At 39.5% G+C, this 22,849-nt stretch overlaps 1 protein-coding gene across 4 annotated transcripts; it reads right to left on the bottom strand.

The window, feature by feature from the left end:
• Nucleotides 1-299: 299 nt before the first annotated feature.
• Nucleotides 300-21,459, bottom strand: YTHDC1 (YTH domain containing 1). Of its 4 annotated transcripts, XM_017805893.1 has the most exons (18): nt 21,326-21,459; nt 17,305-17,406; nt 16,354-16,682; nt 15,867-16,221; nt 14,501-14,590; nt 13,936-13,989; nt 13,241-13,335; nt 11,373-11,481; nt 11,155-11,272; nt 9,982-10,066; nt 7,920-8,086; nt 5,360-5,442; nt 3,897-3,933; nt 3,765-3,804; nt 3,599-3,661; nt 1,934-2,068; nt 1,095-1,302; nt 300-701 (listed from the first exon to the last, which is right to left on the bottom strand). In XM_017805893.1, the coding sequence occupies exons 1-18, from the start codon at nt 21,351-21,353 to the stop codon at nt 652-654; spliced, it is 2,148 nt and encodes a 715-aa protein (XP_017661382.1). In that variant the 5' UTR covers nt 21,354-21,459; the 3' UTR covers nt 300-651. The 4 variants fall into 4 exon arrangements, with proteins under 4 accessions (XP_017661382.1, XP_017661384.1, XP_017661383.1 ...); XM_017805895.1 differs by lacking the exon at nt 13,936-13,989; XM_017805894.1 differs by having other exon boundaries at nt 300-1,302.
• Nucleotides 21,460-22,849: the final 1,390 nt, after the last annotated feature.

Consider the following 22,849-nt stretch of genomic DNA (forward strand, 5'->3'; position numbering starts at 1 on the left):
CAGATATGACTGTGGCCAAGGACAGCCTCTCAATAGCTTAAAGACTGTATGATTAATATGAACATGTAGGGCCTTACTAACTCTGATGAGCTGCAGGAATTGTAAGCTGACTACATCACTGTGGAAACAGAAAAGCAATTACCTTTTATTTCAGCACTCCTTTTCCTAAATTCAGGCTTCAAATCAACTTCACCTACCACATGAACATTTAAACTGGTTTTGAACACAAATGTTTTCCTAGAACTGCCAGAATCTATCAAATCTAGCAAGCTTAGAAAATAAAGAAACCTGATGTGACGTTTTAAACATTTCAATAGTTACCAATTTATTTTTATAAAAAAAATGGTAGCAATGTAGAATACAGCAATATTTTCTGGTTCCACACACGCAGGTTGTGAACATTCCAAGCAATGTGTACATTTTGGAAGGAGACTAGACAAGAGTATTGACCAAAATGTTACTGAACATGGGAAGATTTTTAAAAAAGGCTAAAAATTAGATATCAATAGTGTCTTCTTAATATTGCTTTTATTACTGAAGACTGAAAAAAAACACTTGACTTTACAGATGGGGTTAAAAAATGGGGTGGGGGAAAGAATAAAAAGGCTGCTACAACACTGTCATACAGTCAAAAAAAAAAAAATTCAAACTTCAATATTTGCATACTTGATAGCAGCATTCTCCCATCGAACCATATGAAACTACAGGAAGAAAACATCAAAGCAAAAAAAAAAAAAAAAGGCAGTTATCCATCAGTATTCAAAAACCTAGAATGAAGTCACTAAGTAGATGAACACTTATTGAGAATTAATTAATCAATATCTACATTCTTAGCTGTTTCCAACTCTGTTCCAATAGAAACGTGAAGTTGAGTGTCAGCTTTGCGTATTTTATTTTTGGCCTATTTGAGTTTTTTCCAGTTCATAATTCATTGCATGCTTGGAATAGAGAGGGTCATTATAAATCCTTCTACACAACGAACTTTAAGTAGACAGCTGAAAATAAAATGTACTACTTGTAAACACACAAAAAAATACAAGCTTTTTTTGTTTCAAGTGAGCACTGGTTCCAGATAGATTATCTTCTGTATCTACCTCTTTCACCTCTGTCTCTGTCCCGGTCACAAATCCTCTCTCTCTCCCTTTCCCGATCACGGCCTCTGTCGCGTTCTCTGTCTCTTCTATTGTCTCTAGGACGGTCCCGTTCCCGCTCCCGGTCCCTCTCCCGTGGCCTGCTTCTCCGACCACTGACAACTGCTTGTGTGCGGCGAAGAAAGTCGTCTACCCTCATGTCATAGTCGTGCTGTGATGAAAGGACAGCTCTGTTTATTTTATTTCTCATATTAAAAGTCCCCCCCTTATTCACAGGGCTGGCTGTACCTCTGCAGAAATCCCAGTATTTAAAAAAACCCCAAACAAATCCAAAGTGTCCAGCATCCATGAGCAGAAGCTGGGGTTCAAGTGTCAGATATCAGCAAGAGACCTGAAAGCTAAGCAGCCTTCTAAGCCAACTGACAGAAACTTAACCATCTGCCCTGTTTTCCAATGTGCCTGTAAAAAATAGTAGAACACAAACTTCTGCCGATACAGTAATTCGTTGTGCATGAGCACAGGCAATGTGACAGGTGTGTCCTTATTCAAAGCGGGCTTCAGCATGAAAACATTCAGAGCCGGACAGCTGGAAGCCAAATTAAAACACCCCTCAGTTTAAGAGTTTGAAAATTTTGTGCTTCTACCTCACCTGGGAGAGAAAGGGTTTTCAAATTTGCTGGAAGTGTCAATCTAAATAACCGATCTTTCTAGGGAACACTACTACAGGTCATAAAAATGCAGTTTATCACAGTCAACAAAGCTCAGGTTAGGCTATAACTGGACCCCAGATTCCTACTCTAGCCTGCAGACTTGCATCCCCCTCTGTCTCTCTGGCCACTCACCACTCGTTTGTCTCTGTATCTCGCTTCATGTGGTACAGGATGATGTCCTGAGTATGGAGGATGAGCTTGAGGTGGAGGTGCATGGTGCTGATAGTAAGGGTGGTGTGGTGGTTGTTCCATACCTGGATACGGTGGCTACAAGAAAGTAACAGGAAGTTTGTTAGTGTTTCAAAGCAAAGGAATGCACACAAGGCTGAGCGCTGGTAATTAAAAACACAGGTTACTTTCAGATGGAGAACACAGCAACTAAATATATCCGATTACAGCCTCCTAACCGAATGGTAGACTACTTTCCACTAAGTTGGCATGCTTTATACCTCTCTACCACTGCTTTTAGAAGTTTGGTCAACACACTCCCCAAAACCAAACATGCCCTCCCTCCATATCTGCCTCAACATGATACTGTACATAAAACTTCTGCTACTTAAATGTGGTGGGTTTGGTTTTTTTAAACCTATGCATATGGAATATGAATTCTGTCCAAACCAGCCAGCTCTTACAGAACGAGTCTTTTCAGTGTCACTCCTTATGAATATGTTTCCATTTTAACTGAAAAAACCCTTACTTTGCAAGACAAATTATTTGACAAATGGCGGATTTTTTTTTTTTAATAAGACATGTTTTGGCTGATTTCTTCCACTTCAATCAGCAAGGCCTTCCTTTCCCATATTACCAAATCATCATGGCTTGCATTTTTGTTACAAAGAAAGTAAGTGGAAGTGCTGGATTTTAGGATGACTACTTGGACAGCATGCAAAATAGGGAAGAGAGGAGGAAAAAAAAACGTTTCTGGAGGTTTAGCTGTGTTTGAAAAATCATTTTTCTTCCCATCTGACAAGCTCATTCATTTCCTTCAGTTATAACAAACCATAGCTGTGTTTCAGCTGAGAAAAATTAGAGGCTACAGGAGCATCTCTACATCTGGCACTGCTTTTTGCTCATTGCCAGTATACACAAGAGCCAAAAGACTCATTATAGTTATGCAAAATCAGGCCAGACTTATTAGATGTAATCATAATAACTTGCTATAATGACTACTCCTGACACACTATCAGTTAATTTCTATCTGCAGAGATGCAGATATGTGCACTCAGGTATCTGCTCATCTGACTGGGAAAAGATTGCATTTCAGTGGAGGCTGTATACGGGCAGACTTATTTGAACTATGTTGCGCAGTCCACTTTGCTATGTTCCTGCATGCTTCACTGCCAGAGCCAAAAGCAAGCCACTGCACAGTGCTAGAGCACATCAGCTCATTCCATCAGCCTCTTCAGCAAGTCCACCTGTTTGATGCATTTGCTGTTTGAGAGAAAGCCAATTACTATGAACATTTAGCAGAATACAAAATGTTATTACACTCTCTTGTGTAGGTTAAAGGAGGGTTCTACTGTTTGCTCAGAGCTTTCAGTTTCTTGTAGATTCAAACCAAGGCAGAGTCCAGCTACCTTACTGTTTACTAGAATGCCAGACTACTGCTGAGAGCTAAGTGAATTTCAGAATACTTGATATTAATATTTTCTCCTAAAATGTTTACACAGTTACAGGAAAGATACATTTTAGGAAAAGGGGAGAGTTGAATGCACACTGAATATGCCAGGTTCCTCTAGAGGGAAACAAAAATAGCCATATTCTATGGAGAAAAATCAAATTCAACAAGACACAAACCATTCCTTGCCATGGTGGTGGTGGTCCCATGTTGTGGAATTCCCTCACGTAATCATTGTAGGACTAAAATGAAAGATAGTAACATTAAAATTTGTGATAAGTGTTCTTTGGAAGCGCAGAAAGTTGAATATAAAAGTTCCCCAAAAATCTGCATGCACCAACTTACCCCATTTAAAAACACATCTCGTCGAACTCCTGAAAATCGTCTGTTGGGAATAAAAATTTATAGAACTAAATCCAATTTATCCATATAGACAAGTTAACAGGGCATAAAATGAGTAACATGAACACACCTTACCTGTCTACTTCGGGATATCTGGGGTCCTTTATATACCCTGTTCGAACATCAAGCAGTATTAATTCAATTTACCATCTCACGTTTACACTCTTAAAAACATACTCAATAGAAACTATCCTTTTATTTTGTGCCAGCTATGAAATTGTGTCTACCTGCTATTACCCTCACTTTCAAACTAACTCTCAAAAACTTTGAACTTCTTATAGACAGTGAAGACAAATAGTATAATATAAAACAAAAAAGTGGCACAGATAAACCCACAGGAATCTGCACATAGTACAAACAAATATGCAAGGGGGTAACTGTGCAAATAAAGACTTGAAATTTAGTCAAATGAATTGGGAATGCCCATGAATTTGAAGAGTACTGTCTCTTGGCAGTTAGTATGTAGCTGTTACTATTTACTAACTGTGCAGTCAGTAGAAAATGTTCTTGTGGGCAACTCTTAAAGCTGATTTCTTAATAAGTTTTGGGTACAATGCTACACAGAAAATTAAAAACAACCTAAGAAGCATCTGGAAAAGCCCCACAGGGAAAAGAATTCTTACAGCTTCGGTAAATCCCAGGAAGTAAGCTTTAAAGAGCTCAGTAAAATGGTGCAAAACACCAGGCATGCTTGTGCTAATAAAATAATGCTTCTGAGCTTCATTATTTTTAAATTTTTTTTTCCTTTAAACAATGGTCTTAGAAAGAGCAGCAACAACACTCTTTTTGGCATCAAAGAACACAGGCTTGACAGATAAATGCAGGTTCTTATGAGATTTAGAAATCTACCACTGAAATAGTGGAATACATTTTTCCAACAGCCGTGAAGCACGATTTGGTAGATTAAAAGTAACAATTTCTTAACAGCTGCTTTCTGAAGAGGAAAAAAACCCCTGCACTATGACCAGTGCTGTTGCTGCACTGCCATTGCAAACATTTTTCTCTGGACAACAACACAATTCCTTTCTCAAACTCATCATTAGATCATCTTGTAAAATGCAGGGAAATTTCCCCCTCACCTCCTCATGTCAAGGTTGTAAAAAAACTCTCTCTGAAAACAAAACTGAACATCTACTGTCATCTCTGAACAGGGGCTGCTAGTCATCTCAGCTGACTTTCCCAGCTGGAAGTTTCTGATAAACATCTTCATTTGATGATTAGCACCCTGACAAGTAGGTCAGAACAATTCTTGTGCCCATATTAACAAAGCATTTGAGAGGATCGTTCACAACAGTGTACACATTTCTGAGGCTCTTACAAAGGGCTCAGCATAGGTTAACTCAGCTCTCTCTCAAATCAGTGAAACAGTGTCACTGACTTGTGTGAGAGATGGGTTAAATCAGCAGGCAGCACTTGGGACAAATCACATTTTTATATCCCAGTTGTATCAATATTTTACTTTTGAATGAATGAGGACATGCTAAAAGAGAAGACATTTGTGAACTGGTGCACACAAATCTTCAGAGTAAGATATTAACCTGGTCTTTGGTGAAACTCAGGGGCATAGTCAATCCTTGGTTTCTTTCTGCTGTTATGAATATCATAATCTTCTGGTCGACGCCTACACAAATTAGATATCAAAGATTAAACAAGGTTGCTTGAAGCGTTCGTCACAGCATAGTTTGAGCTACCCAGGATCTCAATTTAGTAATTCTGAATTCCATTTGCTTCAAAACATTCTACAGCTTTAAATCTGAACTGATATAATCAGGAACAGCTCAATTACATACCCTCTACTGTTACTTTCTGTCTACAGGAATTTTGGTAGTTAAGGAAGGAACTCTACCCAACTATACCTTCATATCAAACAAAAGGTAACAAATTTGTCTAAACCAAACTCAAACTTAGGCATTAACATTACACTTTTCACATTACATTTTGAAACAACCTATCGGATAACAAAAGAGTTCACAGAACATCGCAGTCAGAGGGCATGGAGACTGCTGCATTTGATAGCTATGGGGTAAAGAATTCTATGAAAGGTCTATTTCCATAACATTTATAAACAAAACTCTGTATGCTGTGTGAAATTGCTTCTTTCACTGTAACTCTCCTAATTGGGTAGGCCAGTTAAATTATTTCTAATAATTTCTGTTCTAAGCAATTTACCAGGAATGGATTGGTACATTTTACAGAGTTTAGGAGTGCTTAAGCTTCCTGATAATTAAAATAATTAGGGCTCCTTTCTATACAAAAGCTCTTTGACAGAAGAGATGTTAAGAACATTGCTCTTCCTTATAAAGGTACATTCTAGTTGCTGTTATGTTTAATAAAGAACTGAAAAAGGGCTGCTAATTTTGTTCCATCAAGGTACATAAACATTAATGGGAGACTCCAATTCTAACATAACAGTGTTTCTAAACACAAAGCAGCTAAAAATCCATTCCTTCCCCCACCCCACCCCAGCAATATAATTTCTTAAGACAAGACATTAACACTTTCTTAAATCACTTAATTACTGTGCAACTTGCTGGCTGAGTAACAAGCTCATATAGCTTTTAGTTATAAACAGCATAATTTCTTCCCCCCTCCCCCACTTCCCGATTTCAGTCTTTAAAACCCACCATACCCAGTTACTAAGCTTTTTAAAACGGAAGCAGATTCTTTACTATAAGCAATAAGCCCAAAAACCAAAGCAGTTGCATCTACAGCAAATTCAGATCAAAGAAAATAAAAGCTGGTGTAAAGAATAAACATACCGCTTTCTTGTAGTTTTGAGAGTGCATTTACGACCGGTATAAAATATGATAGAAACAGTTCATATAGTAGTCCAACTACTGACTTTAAGCTGTAAGCCACATACATAAATGGAGGCCCTGGCAGGCTTGAGAAGGTGTGGTGGTGTTATATGTATAGTTTGCAGTCCATTGCAAAACCTTCACTTGTATATACTTTATTGCACTGGAAACCTCTTAGCTTAACTCCAAAAGCCATCTCGGTGTTCAGTCCTTTAAAGCCAAAAATAGGGGGGTGCTGCCAGGTTTCCTCCTACCTACTCGTTACAGTGTCCTTTTTTTTTTTTAAGCTCAAGGAAATGGGGACTCTTGTTGGGGCTCTGTACCTACCACAGGACGTTTCCACAAAAAGGAAACTTAACCAAAGGTTTCAGCCCAAACCATACATCAGTCTGTATGCAAAGTGGCTACCACGGGGAAAAGGTGTTTGGCAGAAGGGCTAATATCAGTTCTTTGCCAAGACTTCTCCAATTCTGTAACAAGTTATACCCCCTTTTTTCTGGAAAATGATGTTAAGTTCATATAGCAGTGATCAATAACCATGTCGATCCTCTAAAAATATTTTAAGTCCACAGGTACTGCCAGCATCTGGAAAGGTTGTAAATACAGACACAGCAACAGCCATTCTTTTTGGTTTGTTGCCGGGTCTCCAAGGGCCACTTGATCCCTTTTGGGAAGAACCTACTGTTTTCAGAAGCTCAGCAAGATGTGTGAATTCAGTGGTTACATGTTAGAGAATATTTGGCAATGGGGTTAACACATCACGGTGACACAATTTGAAACAGTCCCAATAATGCTCCTCTTGAATATCAAAATAACTTAAATATTTTATCCTCAAAATGAGGCGGCATCTTCTGCAAAATTCTAAGTGATCCTTATAAAAGTCCCATATTTGATAAGGCTTATCCAGAGACACACCTGAAAGAAAAGGCTTTTACAAGATATTAACACATTTTTGGCATATAAATATTTCCTCCTCTCCATCTAGCCTGCTCATAATCAAGCCGAGCTTACCTACAGCTAGCATTACATGTTGCATTAGCTCAATAAATGATCTAGTCTAAACTAGAGACAGCACTTTAAGAGCTTTTTTCTGCAAAAGCAAAGATCCCCATTTTCCTCTTGAAAAATGACAGACCGGGGAACCATGTGAAATCCTCAATGAAGCCACAAACTTGTCCATGCAGCTTGATTTGAGGATTTTCTCTCTTCTTTATCGCAGGGAAAGCTTTGACGAATGACATTCCTCCATCACGTTATTCTGATACATGTGCCTATTATCAGTCCAAAGAACGTTTCTAACCTTCCCACGTCCCGAACGGGGTCTCGACGGGATGGGCGTCCTCTTGATCGGGGTTGTGAGTGCATTCTTCTCTTGTGCCTCATTTTATGAATGACTTGATACAAGTCAATACTTTCATCGGGAGGGAAGAGAAGACAAAGTTGGGTTCCACATTCCGGCTCAATTTCCTAGAATTAGTTAGAAGTTCAGTAGTGGTTTATAAACTGAAGAAATGAAACTCTCCCCAAATACACTGACAACATACACTTTAAAAAAAAAAAAAAGGACACTTTGAAGAGATTTCGGCATCTCTAGAGACAGCAAAATTCACTTACATTACCTTTCACTCTTTAGCCACTACTTAGAATTTTCATAAATTAGTCCAACACTTGGGGCAACCATATCTTCCCATGAGACATACAGGCCACATCAGTGTTTTGCTATAAAAATCAGAGGACTGTTTTTCATCACAAAGAAAATGATCACCTATTACAGAAAGAAAAGTGACAGACGTAGGAAAAAAATCCACTCCAGCTTCACATATAAAGCCGTGGCCTGATGAAGTTGACTATTACCACTCAAAATGAGTTCTTTGTATGGTAGACAGGTCCATGAGAATACCGACTCAATGTTTGACATCAGTTAAAACAAGCAATTTATGTGTTCAGGATTATTAGGAAAGGAACACAAAACAAGAAAATCATTATACCACACTGGAAGTTCATGTTCCACCCACACCTTTAATATTGGGTGAAGTTCTGATCCCTGCATCTCAAAAAACAGGGGGACAGTAGAAATGGAAAAGCTTCAAAGAAGGGCACCAAGAATAACTGAATGAGTGTAACAATTCCTACATGCAATGACTGAGCAGGTCGTGTCTCTTCAGCCTGGATTAAAAGAGAAATATGTGGTGTATGGGGAACAAGGTGGATATAATGGGACCGTCGGACACCACAAGTTACTTGGAGGAGAGAAGGAGAGAGATCAACTTGCTGACTCTCTCTTCCAGTACAAGAACTTGGGGCTATCAAATGAAGCTAGCAGGAGCCAGGTGCAAAACAATCCAAAAAAGTGCTTCTTCAACCTGGTGACTAGCAGGCCTGCGTAATGCCTTCCCAAATGATGTTGTAAAGGCAGAATTTCAATGTACACATCCTCAGAAGACAGATCCATTCAGAGTTACATATATGTAAATGGATAAACGACAACCGCTTCAGGAAATAAGCAGAGCTGAAATCAGGGAGAGCAAGCATCAGACAATGCTTGCCCAGAACTAACAGTCCAGTAATCTTATGAAAAAAGATGAAACCCACGCCCAGATTGTAACTGTACTGTGAAGTGGACAAAACATCAAAAAAATATATTTCCTTGACCATTTAAAAGAAACAAAGTTAACTGAAATCCTTTTTTTTTTTTTTTTTCAAATTCACACTAAACCAAAACCAAGACCAATACTACTGTTTTACTTCTGCTACACAACAAAGCAAACGCATGTATGGGCAAAACAATGCAGTACAGAACTGACATTTTCCTTTAAATATGAAGATTATACAACTCCTATCTTGTTGCAAGAAAGCAGAACCCATTATTTTACCCAAGGCCTGGTTACTTGATGACAGCAGCTACATACCCACACTCTGATACGTCTGACAAGACAAAGAGCCACCCCCACTTAAAATTTGCTTAGCATATACTTTTTAATGGCAGTCTACCTCCTAAGCAATAGTTCATATAAAAAAAAATTGCAATGCAGAACACAGCTGGAAACACCAGAACTTGTTCTTAAAAACTGATGCTATATGGTTTGCACACCGTACAATGCAAGGCACATTACATTTCAAATCCAAAATATCACATAGTTTTGAAGCAAACACTGTTAATCGCAAAGATGACAACAGAACTGGCACCATATTGTTTTCTTTTTCCTTCTTCCACAACAGCATTAGAATGAAGCAGAGTGCCTTTGCTACAGCACTCTACTGCAAGTAACAACTGATCTAAAGCACTCCTAATCTGCACATACAAAGCTGAAAGCAAGCACTAGAAGATACAGGTTATAGAAAAAAAGTAATAATTAACAAACCTGTCCATCGCGTCCAATCTTTACTGGCTTATGTTCGTTCCAAGGATTGGTCAGGTGAGCAGACTTAGTGAACGGCAATTCCCGCCTAAATATGCAAGTGGCACCATTTATAGTTTTGCCTCTGTTTTTCATTACAGAAAGATTTAAAAACGCATACAGCAGGGTATTACATAAAAAATAGCATTGTTATCCTTTGCATGTCAGGTCTCTGAGTGTATTCTTATGTAGTACGTATTGGTAACTGGAGATTTCACTTTGACTTCTTCCAGTATTAACTAATATAGTCCACACTGTGTCAGACCATCATTTCAAAGAAAATTCTTTTGGTCTTTGTGCACTATCGAGATTGTGCTTGTTTATTATCTCACCATCTGAATACACTGACCAGTCTCTATGTGATGTGGTAACTCATGGTACCTACCGAAAAAAGTCTCTGAGCATGTGACGTAACCGTGAAGCTAGAACTGCTTCGAGCTGGAGGTGGGAGTCAATAGCTTCCAGAGGACATTTCCAACCTAGATTTTTCTCTAATTTGAAGTCCCACTTTAGTCTTTCAGGTAGCCTGAAGTGCTTGTACAACCATGCTACTATGTATCTCACAGGACTACTATAATTTTTTTCTTTATGAGAGTTTTAAAACCTTTTCTGTGAAAACATACTCGGTTACATCAATGAACATACCGCTCACAACCTACGCATTATACTAAATACCTGTACTATTTGTTATTTTACAACAGTAGCATTTTCTTTGTTCAGTCAGATAAAGACAGATTTGTCCTTAAAGGATTTTTTCCCTTATATTCACTGCTGTCTGTTCAAGTGAGCAGTTATTTTACTCAAACACTTAGAATACAGTTTTCTGGTTTCAGTGCAAAAGATCAGTGAAGGAATGCAATCAAGTGTTAAAAAATTGTTTATATTAAAAAAAAAATATTCTTTCTATAATGCATTGTCTATATTAAAAAAACCCCATGTACTTTCCATTGCACATGCCAGGTACAGACCTGAGTCTCAAGGAGAGTAACATGGAGGCATGGTTTGGGGAGATTGGAGGACACATCTCTGGTTGAATCGAGTTTCAGAAGGATGCGGTCAGCACTTGAGTGAGTAACATGCAGAAGTGGCATTATAATGCCTTGTTACTGACAGCAACATAAATGAACAGTGATTTACCTGCAAATCCAGTCAATTTTAAAGACACCTCCCAACATTTTTGCATTCATTCCTGCAGGCAGCACCCAGTGTATAGGTGATCCTCCGTGATGGGACTCTGAAGACAATCTTGCAAACCCTAAAGGATTTCATATGAATTGTAACAAAGATACAACAGAAAATCTGTGGCACATAAAACTCACCTTCACTTACCTTGATAATAGATCACTTTCCCTTACCTTGGAATTTGCCACTCTCTCTTACAGAAAATATCAAAATAACACTCCTTGCTGATCTAAATGCAGCATTAAGCTTCTTTTCATTCACTGGAAGCGTTGACCATACTCCCTAAAACAGAACAACACCCGCCCCACCACCAAAACATAAGAGTTCATCTCAAGTGATTTAGCTAACAGAAATTATAGTGCAGATGAGGAAAACAAGACCAAAATAGTGTACTGGGATAGAAGATAATGGAAAGAGAAATGTATTGCTAAATTCATGTCCTTCAGGAAATATTTTTAGTGTGTCTTGTGCTAAAACTTTTAGAACACTGGCTTTTCAATGTTTTTTCAACTTTTCTTGAAAGATGCTTTGAGACCATCTGTAATGACAATGGAAACATAATGATGGACGGATACCTTAAAAATACTAAAGGCAAAGGTTTTCATGTATGTTTTAAGTGACATTGGGAGTTCATGTATTATATAACACACAAATTATGAAAAAACAGAAGCATATATACTTAAAGGTGGGCAGATAGACTTCAGTATAGTATTGCAGATTTGTTGAGGGCAGTTTGCAGACTTTAGAACTGTTTCAGTGAAAGGCCAGCAACATGAAAGATACTAGAGTAACACTTTCAACTGACAATACAACCACTTGGTTCAGCCTTCCACATCTACAACTATTAGCTACTACCTCTTCCATCAGCCATTATGTAGCCATGCACTATAAAACCCAATCTGTTTTAAGGTACCAGCTGAGCTGAGATACAGAATATCAGTTTGGATCTAAGATCTACCAAAGAAAATGTTCCTCCCCTTACTGTTTTTAGTGAAAGTGTGTTTACAAGTCCTGCTCTGAGCTCAGATCAGTGTTTGTTTGACTGGCAATTTGTTAGTCACCAGATAACTATTTGGCTTTTTTACTAGCTTTCAGTCAGATTACATGGCTTTAGGCTGCTTCTAAAGCCCCGCTGTGAACTAGAACAACTTATTCTATTGGTATCACAAAAGCAAGTTTCACAAAAATGCAGCGGCATAGCACTGATGCTTATACACTGAGACAAAAGCATCGCCTCCAAGAACTTTAGGAACAAGGATACTACTGCAGCTCTGAGCATGGATGAGGCACAAAAAGGATATACCCCTTTACAGAGCTAAAGCAAAAACCAGTCACAATGATGTTCACTGCAGAGATCAGACACAAAGGTGGGGGCAGGGGTATGAGCCAAATCTGTCCAGGAGTTTTGAGATTTGTTTAATCATTTTAATGCCACCCTATTTTAGAAAATCTTCATTAATAGAATAGCCTACTCTGTGTATATTGTGTAACAGCAAATAAGATATCTTCTCTATAAGTTGTTCCACGCCAATACAAAACCACCAGAGTGGTCTAGTGCAACAGACACCTAGTGCAATTCCTCAACAGCTGAAGTCTAGTGCTCTGGAATTCCTCCCAAAGAATTCACACAAGCACTGCCAGGCATACATTTCCACAGTAAGGCTTCAGATCCCTGAATCAACTGAGAAAAATTACTTTTACAGCATTAGACAAAAGACAAAACAACCTTCTGAACTTCCTCACAGTACAGTGTTGATGAAGGGGAGAAAATACCATCCCAGCATTCCCGATGGAGGTTGGCTTAAGACCTTATCAAAGAGACCCTGAGGCCCCTTTTTAACTCTCCTCTTACCAAGATAAATGACTGACAGTCTAGAAACTTTTCCAGGTTACAGTGGAAGCAGAAGAAACCAGGGTTAAGTAGCTTTTATCTCTGTACCTACTGAGATCTGATGCAGAAAATAACCCATCTCTCTACATGCTCTTCTATCCTAAGATAGTTATCTTTGAAAACAAAGTTTTTGAAGAAAATTCAACATACCTTTGCTTTAGCAAGCGATACATTTTCATGGTTATTACTTTTGATGAGAAAGAATCTTGCATCTTGGAGAATGTATTTAAGTTTACTTGTTTGGTCTGAAAAAAACAGAGTATCAAATAAGCTGATGTGTAAATACTTAGTTACCAAGCATGTTGCTTTGAGTGTAGACATCTGTTTGTTTCCTTCAAAATACACAGTATCCCACCCAATTCCTACCTATATATTATCACAGCCACCCAACTTGAAGTCTAAGCTGTAGAGCACAAAATGCCAGGGGAAACAAAAACAAAAATAAAACTTAAGATATCCAGGTAAAGAAAAAAATAAAATCAGCATGATTCAGTGATGTTCCGATATACAGGACTTATTTCCTTGCTTAAGGGTCTTTGAATAAATACTGGGTAATGCACACAACAAGCACAAGTTGTCCAATAGAGAATGCTGAAATGTTCCTCTTTTCAAATTTAAGCACTCTCTTTTCTAATTTGCTGCCTCTGCAAGGAGCAAAGTGACTGAACTTTTTGCATATCACTCTCAACACATGCAAAAGTAGCTCAATGTTCACTTATCATGCTCAGAACAATTACGTGCTCAAATTGATTTATATCGGAACATCCCTACTTACAGGTAATTCAATCAACAGAGACAATGGCTTGCTATGGGGCATGCATTAAAAATTCAAATTTAAATGATACCTTTTTGGACAGCACGAACGGAAGATGATAATTTCTCATGCTTCTTTTCTGAACCTGTGTTTAGCCAAAGTACATTTGTTCAGATTGAGCCTTAATAGAGATAATATACAATTTCTACAGCCTTGTCACATACAATTTTCATTCATGACAAATTATGCTTTCTGGCGCGCACCCACACACACAAAAAATACTATTCAATGTGCACGAGTGTTTTGTTTTGGTTTTTTTTTTTTTGGTTTTGTTTTTGGGTTGTTTGGTTTGGGATTGGTTTTTAAAATAGTATTTGAACAATTTCCTACTCAGAAAACTAGTCACTGAATCATCATCTTCCAAGTTTAAAAAAAAAAAAAAAAGTGAAAATTCCACTTAAGCAACAGAATAGCATTAAAGTAACAAGAAAGCCTACTCCCCCCGAAAGGTATCCACACACAACATGCCAGAAGTAAATACCAAATTATACAAAGCTACATACCCCATAAATCTCTACGGCCAGTTACATTTATTTTAGATTACACCTTAAGATTTGATGCAAGTCATGATGACAAGCAATAAAAGGAAAGAATACCTGCATACGATTCTGATGCAGAACTTCCACTTCTGTCAAAAACAATGGGAGAGATGCCTCTAGCTCTCTTCCTCTCCTTCTTTTTCTCATCTAAAAAGAAACCATAACAAATAAAAGCAATATTTTAAACACCAAGTGTCAGGCAAAATTGAGATTAAAAAGTACTGAGACAGGAAAACATCAGTAAAAGTGAAGTTAGCGTTTGGCTTGCACATTAAAATTGTGGTTGTTGCTGCAAAACTACCATGCACAAAAGAAGCAAACGCTAATTACTCAAGCTTTTCATTCACAAAAGGAAGATGATCGCCACAAAACTAGTAATTCTATGCAATGTTTAGAGACAGAACTTATCTTCCTGGTGTTTTAGTAAGGGTGGGTTAGCTCTTCTCTCCAGCCTTCACCCAAATGTGCAACATCAAGCACAAACTGTGTTGCAATAGTGATATGGGCTCATTTGCTCAGAGCTCAACAAAACGGCAAGAAATAGGAAAACAAAACACTGTGGCACACAGGCAATTATTTCCACTCTAAAAATGTGTTATGTTATACCACAGGACTTTTTAGAACAGTTATTACAGCTTCACTTGTCTTTAGGTTACACCTTGCTGTTCTCTAATTCCAAACAGCAGAGCTGAGCTAAAAAAGGCAGCATGTTAAGGAGGATGACCACCTATGGAGACTTCAGACAAGGAAGATACACAATAGGAATCTTAACAGGATTGCAAGTTGCTTTCCTAGAAAAAACAAACAACGAACAGCCAAACCCAAAAGTATTTACATAATTAGCACTTCATATCTGTAAGTTAGGACCAGTCATAATATAAAACTGTGAAGCATTTGTTTCTAGTTTCTGCTTAAAACATTTACCTCCTTCTAAATTTGCCCTAATAGCTAATATTTTCCACTTAGGTTTACATTTTCTAAGCTACAGGCAGTCACTATTTAAGATTGAACTATACTTCCCTGGGGAGATAGTGCTTTTATTACACCAGTCTGCCTGGTCACTCATTTAGATGAATACTGAACAGCTTAACAACAACTTAAAATGAATTGTGTAGGAAGCTAAGCCACTAGGTACTCAAGAAAACACTAATTTTAATGTTTCAAAGTATTGAACAGTAAGGTCAAATCATTCAAGAACACTGTGAATCCTCCATATGGTAATCCAGATATTCAAAACTTTGGGTGTAAGAAAATACCACTTTCTAGTGCACTTTTTCCTTGCCTATGGTATTTCATAATTAACGTCTTACTGACTTATGCTATGCCAGCTTACTTTTAACATGGTCAGGAAGTGGTTATTTTTAAAAGCAGCCAAACTTTCAATGGCAAGGTATTTCAGACTAGCATGCACGTTGCTGCCTACCTGATGCATCTGAACCAGACCCAGATCTGACTGACCCATCTGTGAAAGAGGCAGATTCAGAATCAGAATCGCTGGCTTCACTCCGCGTGTCATAGTCATTTCCTTCCTTCTGATCTCTCTCATCCTGTTCATACTCTTCTTCATCTTCCTCCCCATCTTCTTCCACTTCTTCATCTTCCTCCCCTTCATCATCTTCCTCCTCTTCCATTCCTTCCTCCTCATTCTCGGTGTTGCCTTGTTCAGAGGAACCACTACTGCCAGTCTCGTGATCTGAACAATATTCCTCAGAGTTCACCTCTTCTTTAGAAGAATGGCTAGATCTGCTTGGTCTTCTATCCACATCATGCCTGATTCTCTGATGTTTAAAGAAAAAGTGAATCAGCAGTCATATAACATTGTCAGGATGCACACACAGTCCTAAGAGAACGTGCCTTATAAAAGTCTCACAAAACTGCTTCATTTATAAGGCCGCAAGAATATTTAATACCTCTGAACCATCTGGTGTAGAAGACTTTGCCCTTCTGTCAATATCCCTCTTCCTCATGCAGGTTTTTTCTGGTTGTCCTTTATAAGGTTCCCTGGAACCGCTTGTCATGCGCATCTTTCGATCAGCATCTGGGCGCTTGTTTCTATCAGACCTCTGATACTCCTCGTTCTTGTATTCTGATACTGGTTTTCCTTTGGTACTCACTATTCTCTTGTTATTGCTAACTGATGAACTAGGAGGCTTTGGCATCATCTGCCTCGATGAATGCACAGAAGGTTTTTGCCTCTTGCTTTCAGCATTTTCCATCCTGTCAGTTTTTCTTTTTGATCCTTAAATAGAAAGAAATATCAAGTTCAATGTTATTTCCTGTATCAAAACAAAAACTGCACAGAGGCTCCTACTTCCTCTGTTTAGCTAATTCCCCTGCTGCAGTCACAGGAAGCATCTCCCAGTTGTAGGCTTTGCAGCAACACTCAAAACTGCTTCTTATGAACAGCTCATGTTCCAAACCAGGTATTTTCTTTATAAGAGCAATCCTTTAGGCTCTGGTAGGTGTTTTCTAAATTTTATATATGAGAATTCTAAATTAAATGCTTATGGAATTGGCCTAAAGCCAAATCAACAACCGAGCTGCAACCAGATTTTGAGTCCCCCTTGCTCCACTTCCATCTCACTTCATCAAACCAAAAAAGACAGTCCTTTTCTAACAGCAAATGAATTCAAAACAAGCCAGACTCAGCAATTGCTTTTGAGACAAAAGGAAACAGAGTTGAGTGTTTGTTTCGAAGGTCAGATGAAAAAGCTCATGTCCTGGAAATAAAGACTTTTAAAAAACTCTCACTCCTTGAATCAGGTTACAAAATCTGCTACTCCAAAGACTTTAACTATAGTGAGATAGACATTTTTTACCATTTACGTTCCTGCAGAACATTCACTACTCAAGTCACCTACCCTTTTTCTCACTTTTATCTTGCTCACTATCAGGGTTATACAACTCATCATCTTGGTCAGGAGCATCAGTCAAAATGTCATCCAGAACATTCAGTTCACCATCTGAAAATACACAAAAAAAATGTCAAAAACAACTATAAAAAGTCTGGACATGTAAACTACAGAACGAGTATTTAGAAACCCAAACATTTCCTTTAGGGTTACAGATCTGCAACAAAGCAAAAATTAACATCTTGATTTATTTCCACAATTTCAGCTGGAAAGAGCAAGCAAAGCAAATAAAAGAATTAAAATACAATACAGGATGCATTTAGACCTGTGAATAAGATCCAAGTTGGCTCCTCATGTCACACAAGCTTTGCAGGAAAGCTGACCTACAAATGAAAGCTTAACATAAAGTCCTGTACAAAATTTGAGAAAAAGGGAGACTGGGAGATAGTCTGAGTGCCACTAGTAAAGAGGAGGGACCCTTATCTCTTCAAAATCCTGAAACCTGCACCTTAAATTATTTTCCTTCCTGACCTACTATTTTTGTTGTCATTGCTGTGTTAGGAGGGTGGGGTTCGTGGTTCACTTAAGAATAGAGAAAAACGGCAACAGAGTAACTTAACAACAAGAATACAAGTTAGGTCACCCCACCGAAGAAGGGGAAAGACATACTTATTTGTTGCATCATTAACTCTTGAGCTGTTCTGAAAAAAAAAACCCCACAACTAATTCACCTTGATCAAAAGGGCAAATGTTTAAGAAAATGCTAAAAGCAGTAAATCACTACACTTGGTGACACAACTTTTAAAATCTGTCACTGTTTCCAACTGATTTACTTTGCCTGAAACCAAAGGGGATATATGGTGATTCTAGCAGAAGGACTCACCAGCTTTAAGGTAGCAGATCTATGTTTCAAACACTTTAAAAAACAGGAGTGAACTAAGCCTAAGCACATGAAGGGAAAAATAATAAAAAAGGTATTAATTTTGGAACCTCCTGTTTCTTCTCCTAAACTCCCAAATTCTTAGTTCTTTTCACTTTATGATCAATTCTATTTTCTGTACTCATGAAAAAGAAAGCAGATTCCAAGGATTCAGCTAGTTGACAGTATCTGTAGAAGATGCAGGTAAGGACTCCTGTACTGGATGAAACTGGGGCAACGCAGAAGTCCTCCACAGTTTGGCAACTTGTCTATCACAAAATCTTGAGCCAAGACACAAAAGAAGTTTTACAGCTTGATATTAAAAAAACTCCCACAATCCACATAATTAAAAGTTAGTATTATAATTGTCTCTCTACCATATACTACCAAACCTGAAGTCAGCATGTGTGCTAACTTTCCTGCTGGCACTTCTCCACATTTGCAGTGGTAGGGGAATGTGAAGTGATCCCTGAGCTGCCCAACTGGTGTAGCTAATGCAAAGGAAGCTGAGCAGAGAGAGGTGGATCAAACCTTTCCGGGCAATTTATAGATGGCTGGCATTCAAATGCAACACAAACTTGCATCGTAATTCTCTTGGGAACAGCCCTTTATGTTTGTAGACACCTATATATCCACAGCAAATATTCTTGCTGTTACTGATAAATTCAGATTCATGGGTGTGCAACTGCTAAACACAGGCTGCAATTTCCTGGCTTGCATTCTGCTTCCCCACAGAAGACTTGGCAAGTCCAGAGCACAAGATTTTTTTTTACTGGATACTAATGAAAAAGAGGTGTACTAGGATTAAAATATTAAACATATCATCCATCTCAGATCACACATATTGAACGTCAGGTTTATTTCCCTCTTGGTGAGACAGCACCATACTTGAGTAAATGACATTTAACCTACCTACTGCAGTAGCATTCAGAGGTGGTAAAAGACTCCTGTATCAGTTCATTCAGAAATAAATCAGAAGGAAAATTTAACAGAAAATGCAAGTCTGGCACACACACTCTGATAAACCCCTTCCACGTTTGATGGGCCTCATTTGTAGTTGGAACCTTAAACAAGTACGCAAGAGACAGGAGCAGGATAAATTTCCCCCATCCCCTTCTGTAGATATATCGACCTGTTTTATTTAAAAACACATTTCTAGATTTATTTAGCAGCCTGGTTCTTGTCTCTCACTTGCATTGGACATACTGCTCAACTGACTTCCACAAAATGATTCCTCTCACTGAACTGCCACTGCTAGTGTTCAACCTGATGAGCTAAATTATCTCAGAGAAGTATCAGGAAAAATACAGAAGGAGAAAACCGCCAGAGGACAGATTTTTTTACAGTTCATCACCACTGAAGGGAAAAGGACCAACTGAGTCCTTTTCATTACAGATACTCCAACAGGGCTCTCCTGCAACTTATCTTTCTTTTGGATCCCTCCATGAACAAATGTAACTCACCCAAAACAGCAGTAAAGTAATCTGGGAGGCCACTTCTTCCCTACTGGCCGCTAGTGTTAGATCTATTCACCAGAAGGTCCAAGCAAAAATCTGATTTGGCACACAGAGAAGATACGACCAGATGATTTCAAAATAAATGGGTCTGCAAGCTTTATTTCTACTTTTTTAAAGCAGTGAAATAGCATTTCTCTTCCAAAAGGAGCACTAACAGTTGAAATTTCAATTGCAAACAAACATGCATCAACACCTGCTATTCAGTCAAAAAAATTCTTTTCATAGGACAAATAATTAAAAGCAAATTAAAGCACAAAACAAAAATATCTCATCTGCTACTCATAACTTGACCACTGTCAGTGACTAAAAAAATCTAACAAAAAAAATATTCAAGCCCAAATGGATAAATAATTATATGAACAGAAATTTACAGATAACAACAAACATTTCAAATTCTCTGCTCATCCACGGTGGCAGATCAGATCTGTTTCAACACAACCTGATTGCATCCTAATTTACCAAATTTACAATAATACTGCATTAAGGATCAAGCACCAGCAATAACTTTATTTATCAGTTCTAACACAATCTATAGGGAATTTTCCACGTGATATAGTTTCACAATAAATATTAGAGACAGCAAACTTTCACCACTCTGACAAAGCTGTTTTATGGACACATGTCCTGTAAAAAGCTTTACATGAAACCTATTACCCACAGAAATCCAAACCAACATAAAGCAAAGCACAACACCATGGTGATACTTTACCTTTTTTATAACTCTGCCACTATCTGCACTAACGACCAAATGGCAATTCCCTACATCTAAACTTTTGTTTTGCTTGTTAAATGGACTATTTCGTGAGGTGTGGCTGACATAATCTCTCAGATAACAAGCGGATCACTTCAGCTTCCCTGCATAGCGGCGGTCGGTTATAAGAGCTGTGATTATACTATTCCAGAGCAATTATTCCAGATTAATTAAATAATCCAGATTATTATTCCAGAGTAATGGCTCTGGAAACGTCAGATTCCTCTAAGTCAAATATATTTACCCACAGTGCCCAGAAAGCAGAGCTGACTGCAAAAAGCCAAATCACAATTCTGACAATTGCCAAAATAATATTCCAACGCCAGCTTCTGTTTAGTAAAGTAACTACATCCCTCCACAGAAAATCCTGCAAAAAGCAAGCAAACAAAAAAAAAGGCCTAGTGATCCAAGCAGAAATAAATAATAATAATAAAAATAAAAATAGCGGATACTTTCTGCGAGAAGACATCAAGAAGTAAGTCGCTGCCGATAATGTAAAACTTAGGGCCCACGAACTTATCCCCGCTCCCGCTGCTCGAGTCACCTTGCCCCGAGCCCGCTGCCGCCGGGACGCCCCGTTACCCGGGGCCCCGCCACCTCCAGCACCCCAGCGCAGCACAGGGAGAGCTCCCCTGTGAAAATCGCCCTTGAAGACTCACTGTCGACCCCGCCGCCCCTCCGGGAGGAGACGGATGTCTCCCGGCGTGAAGGCCCAGCGCCAGCACCCAAGCTGGCCCCGGGGAGGAGAAAAGGCTCGGGCGGGGGGAGTAACCTTCCTCTCCTGCCCGAGCCTTCCCTCCTCCCCGGGGCCTAGCGATTGCCCCCACTCCTACCGCCTCATACCTTTCTCCTCCCGGCTATCGGTCGCCATCCCGCCACCGCGGCGAGCTCCTAAGATGGAGGCTCCCTCTTCCTGCACGTAGAGCTTCCCTCTTCCCACAGGGCGCCGCTTTGTTTACGCTCCGCGCGTCACAGCGGAGGGGCGGGCGCTGAGGGCGCGCCCGCCATTTTAGTCCCTGGCGTTGCCCCTGAGCTGTTTTTTTTTTCCCTGACTGGGGGAAAAAGAGGTGTAGGGAAGGGAAGAGGTTTCTGCCCTCTCAAAAAAAGAAAGAAAAAAAATAATTCTCGTCCCTGTACAGCTATGTGTAGTGTGCACAGAATGGCTCAGGCTGGAAGGGACCACAGTGGGTCACCTGGTACAAGCTCCCTGCCCAAGCATGGTCATCCCAGGGCACATGGCACAGGGTTGTGTCCAGGCTGTTCTGTCGAGTGTTGGAGCCCTTCCTGAAAGCCTTGAGTGGGGCAAAGTGACCGTGGCTTCCCCAGTGTTAGGTGTCACTGTTCTCTGGGTTTCTGTTGTCTTTTAGCTTCCCCCCCCCCCTTTCTCCTGGTGGTAAATCCAGAGGAGGACCACCAAGTTGATCAGAGGGATGGAATACCTCTCCCATGAGGAAAGACAGAGAGAATTGAGACTGTTCAGTCTGGAAAAGGGAGAGCTTCAGGGTAACTGAATTGTGGCCTTACAGTACCTGAAGGGAGCCGACAGGAAGGACGGAGAGAGGCTTCTCACAAGGGCATGTAGTGATAGGACAAGGGGGAAAGTCTTCAAGAGACTCAAGACAGTAGATTTAGAACACATATTAGGAAAGAATTATTCACTTTGAAGGTGGTGAGGCACTGGAACAGGTTGCCCAGAGAAGTTGTGGATGCCCCATCCCTGGAAGTGTTCAAAGCCAGGTTGGATGGGGCTCTGAGCAGCACAGTCTAGGGCAAGGTGTTCCTGCCCAAGGCAGTGGGGTTGGAACTAGATGATGTTTAAGGCACCTTACAACCCAAACCATTCTGTGATTCTATGAAATATGAAACAAGTGTGTTTCATCCATCCAAATTATCTTTTACTAAATGTGGGGTTAGGGTGTCATCCTTTCCTACCATAACCTAGGTGAAAACTTTACCACCTCCTCTTAGTTACCCTTTCAGGCAGCTTATGAAGAAGCCTGGCCACTTAGGTGGCATTCAGTAGTTTATTGGCACTTACAGGTCAACCAGAGGATCAGGCCCACAGCATGGATTTAGGAAAGGCAGGTCCTGCTTGACCAACCTTATCTCCTTCTATGACGAGGTGTCCTGCCTAGTGGATGAGGGAAAGTGGATGTGTCTACATGGACTTCAGTAAAGCCTTTGATATTGTGTTGCACAGCACTCTCCTGGAGAAGCTGGCAGTCCATGGCTCACCCAAAGCAACAAGAGGCTTGCTGGAGACCTTATTACTGTCTACAACTACCTGAAAGGAGGCTGTAGCAAGGTGGGGGTTGACCTCTTCTCCTAGGCAACCAGTAACAGGACAAGAGACAATGGCCTCAAGCT

Source organism: Lepidothrix coronata, unplaced genomic scaffold, assembly GCF_001604755.1.
Source record: "Lepidothrix coronata isolate B3197 unplaced genomic scaffold, Lepidothrix_coronata-1.0 Scaffold13, whole genome shotgun sequence".
Classification (NCBI taxonomy): Eukaryota; Metazoa; Chordata; class Aves; order Passeriformes; family Pipridae; genus Lepidothrix; species Lepidothrix coronata.

Bases quoted from the DNA above. Each gene is read 5' to 3' on its own strand.
- YTHDC1 (XM_017805893.1), bottom strand. From the start codon at position 21,353: ATGGCGACCGATAGCCGGGAGGAGAAAG. The intron at 10,067-11,154 runs GTAAATCACTGT...TTGCATATTTAG, and splicing joins AAAATTGACTGGATTTGCAG to GCGGGAATTGCCGTTCACTA. The intron at 1,303-1,933 runs GTGAGTGGCCAG...CTTTCATCACAG, and splicing joins GATACAGAGACAAACGAGTG to CACGACTATGACATGAGGGT.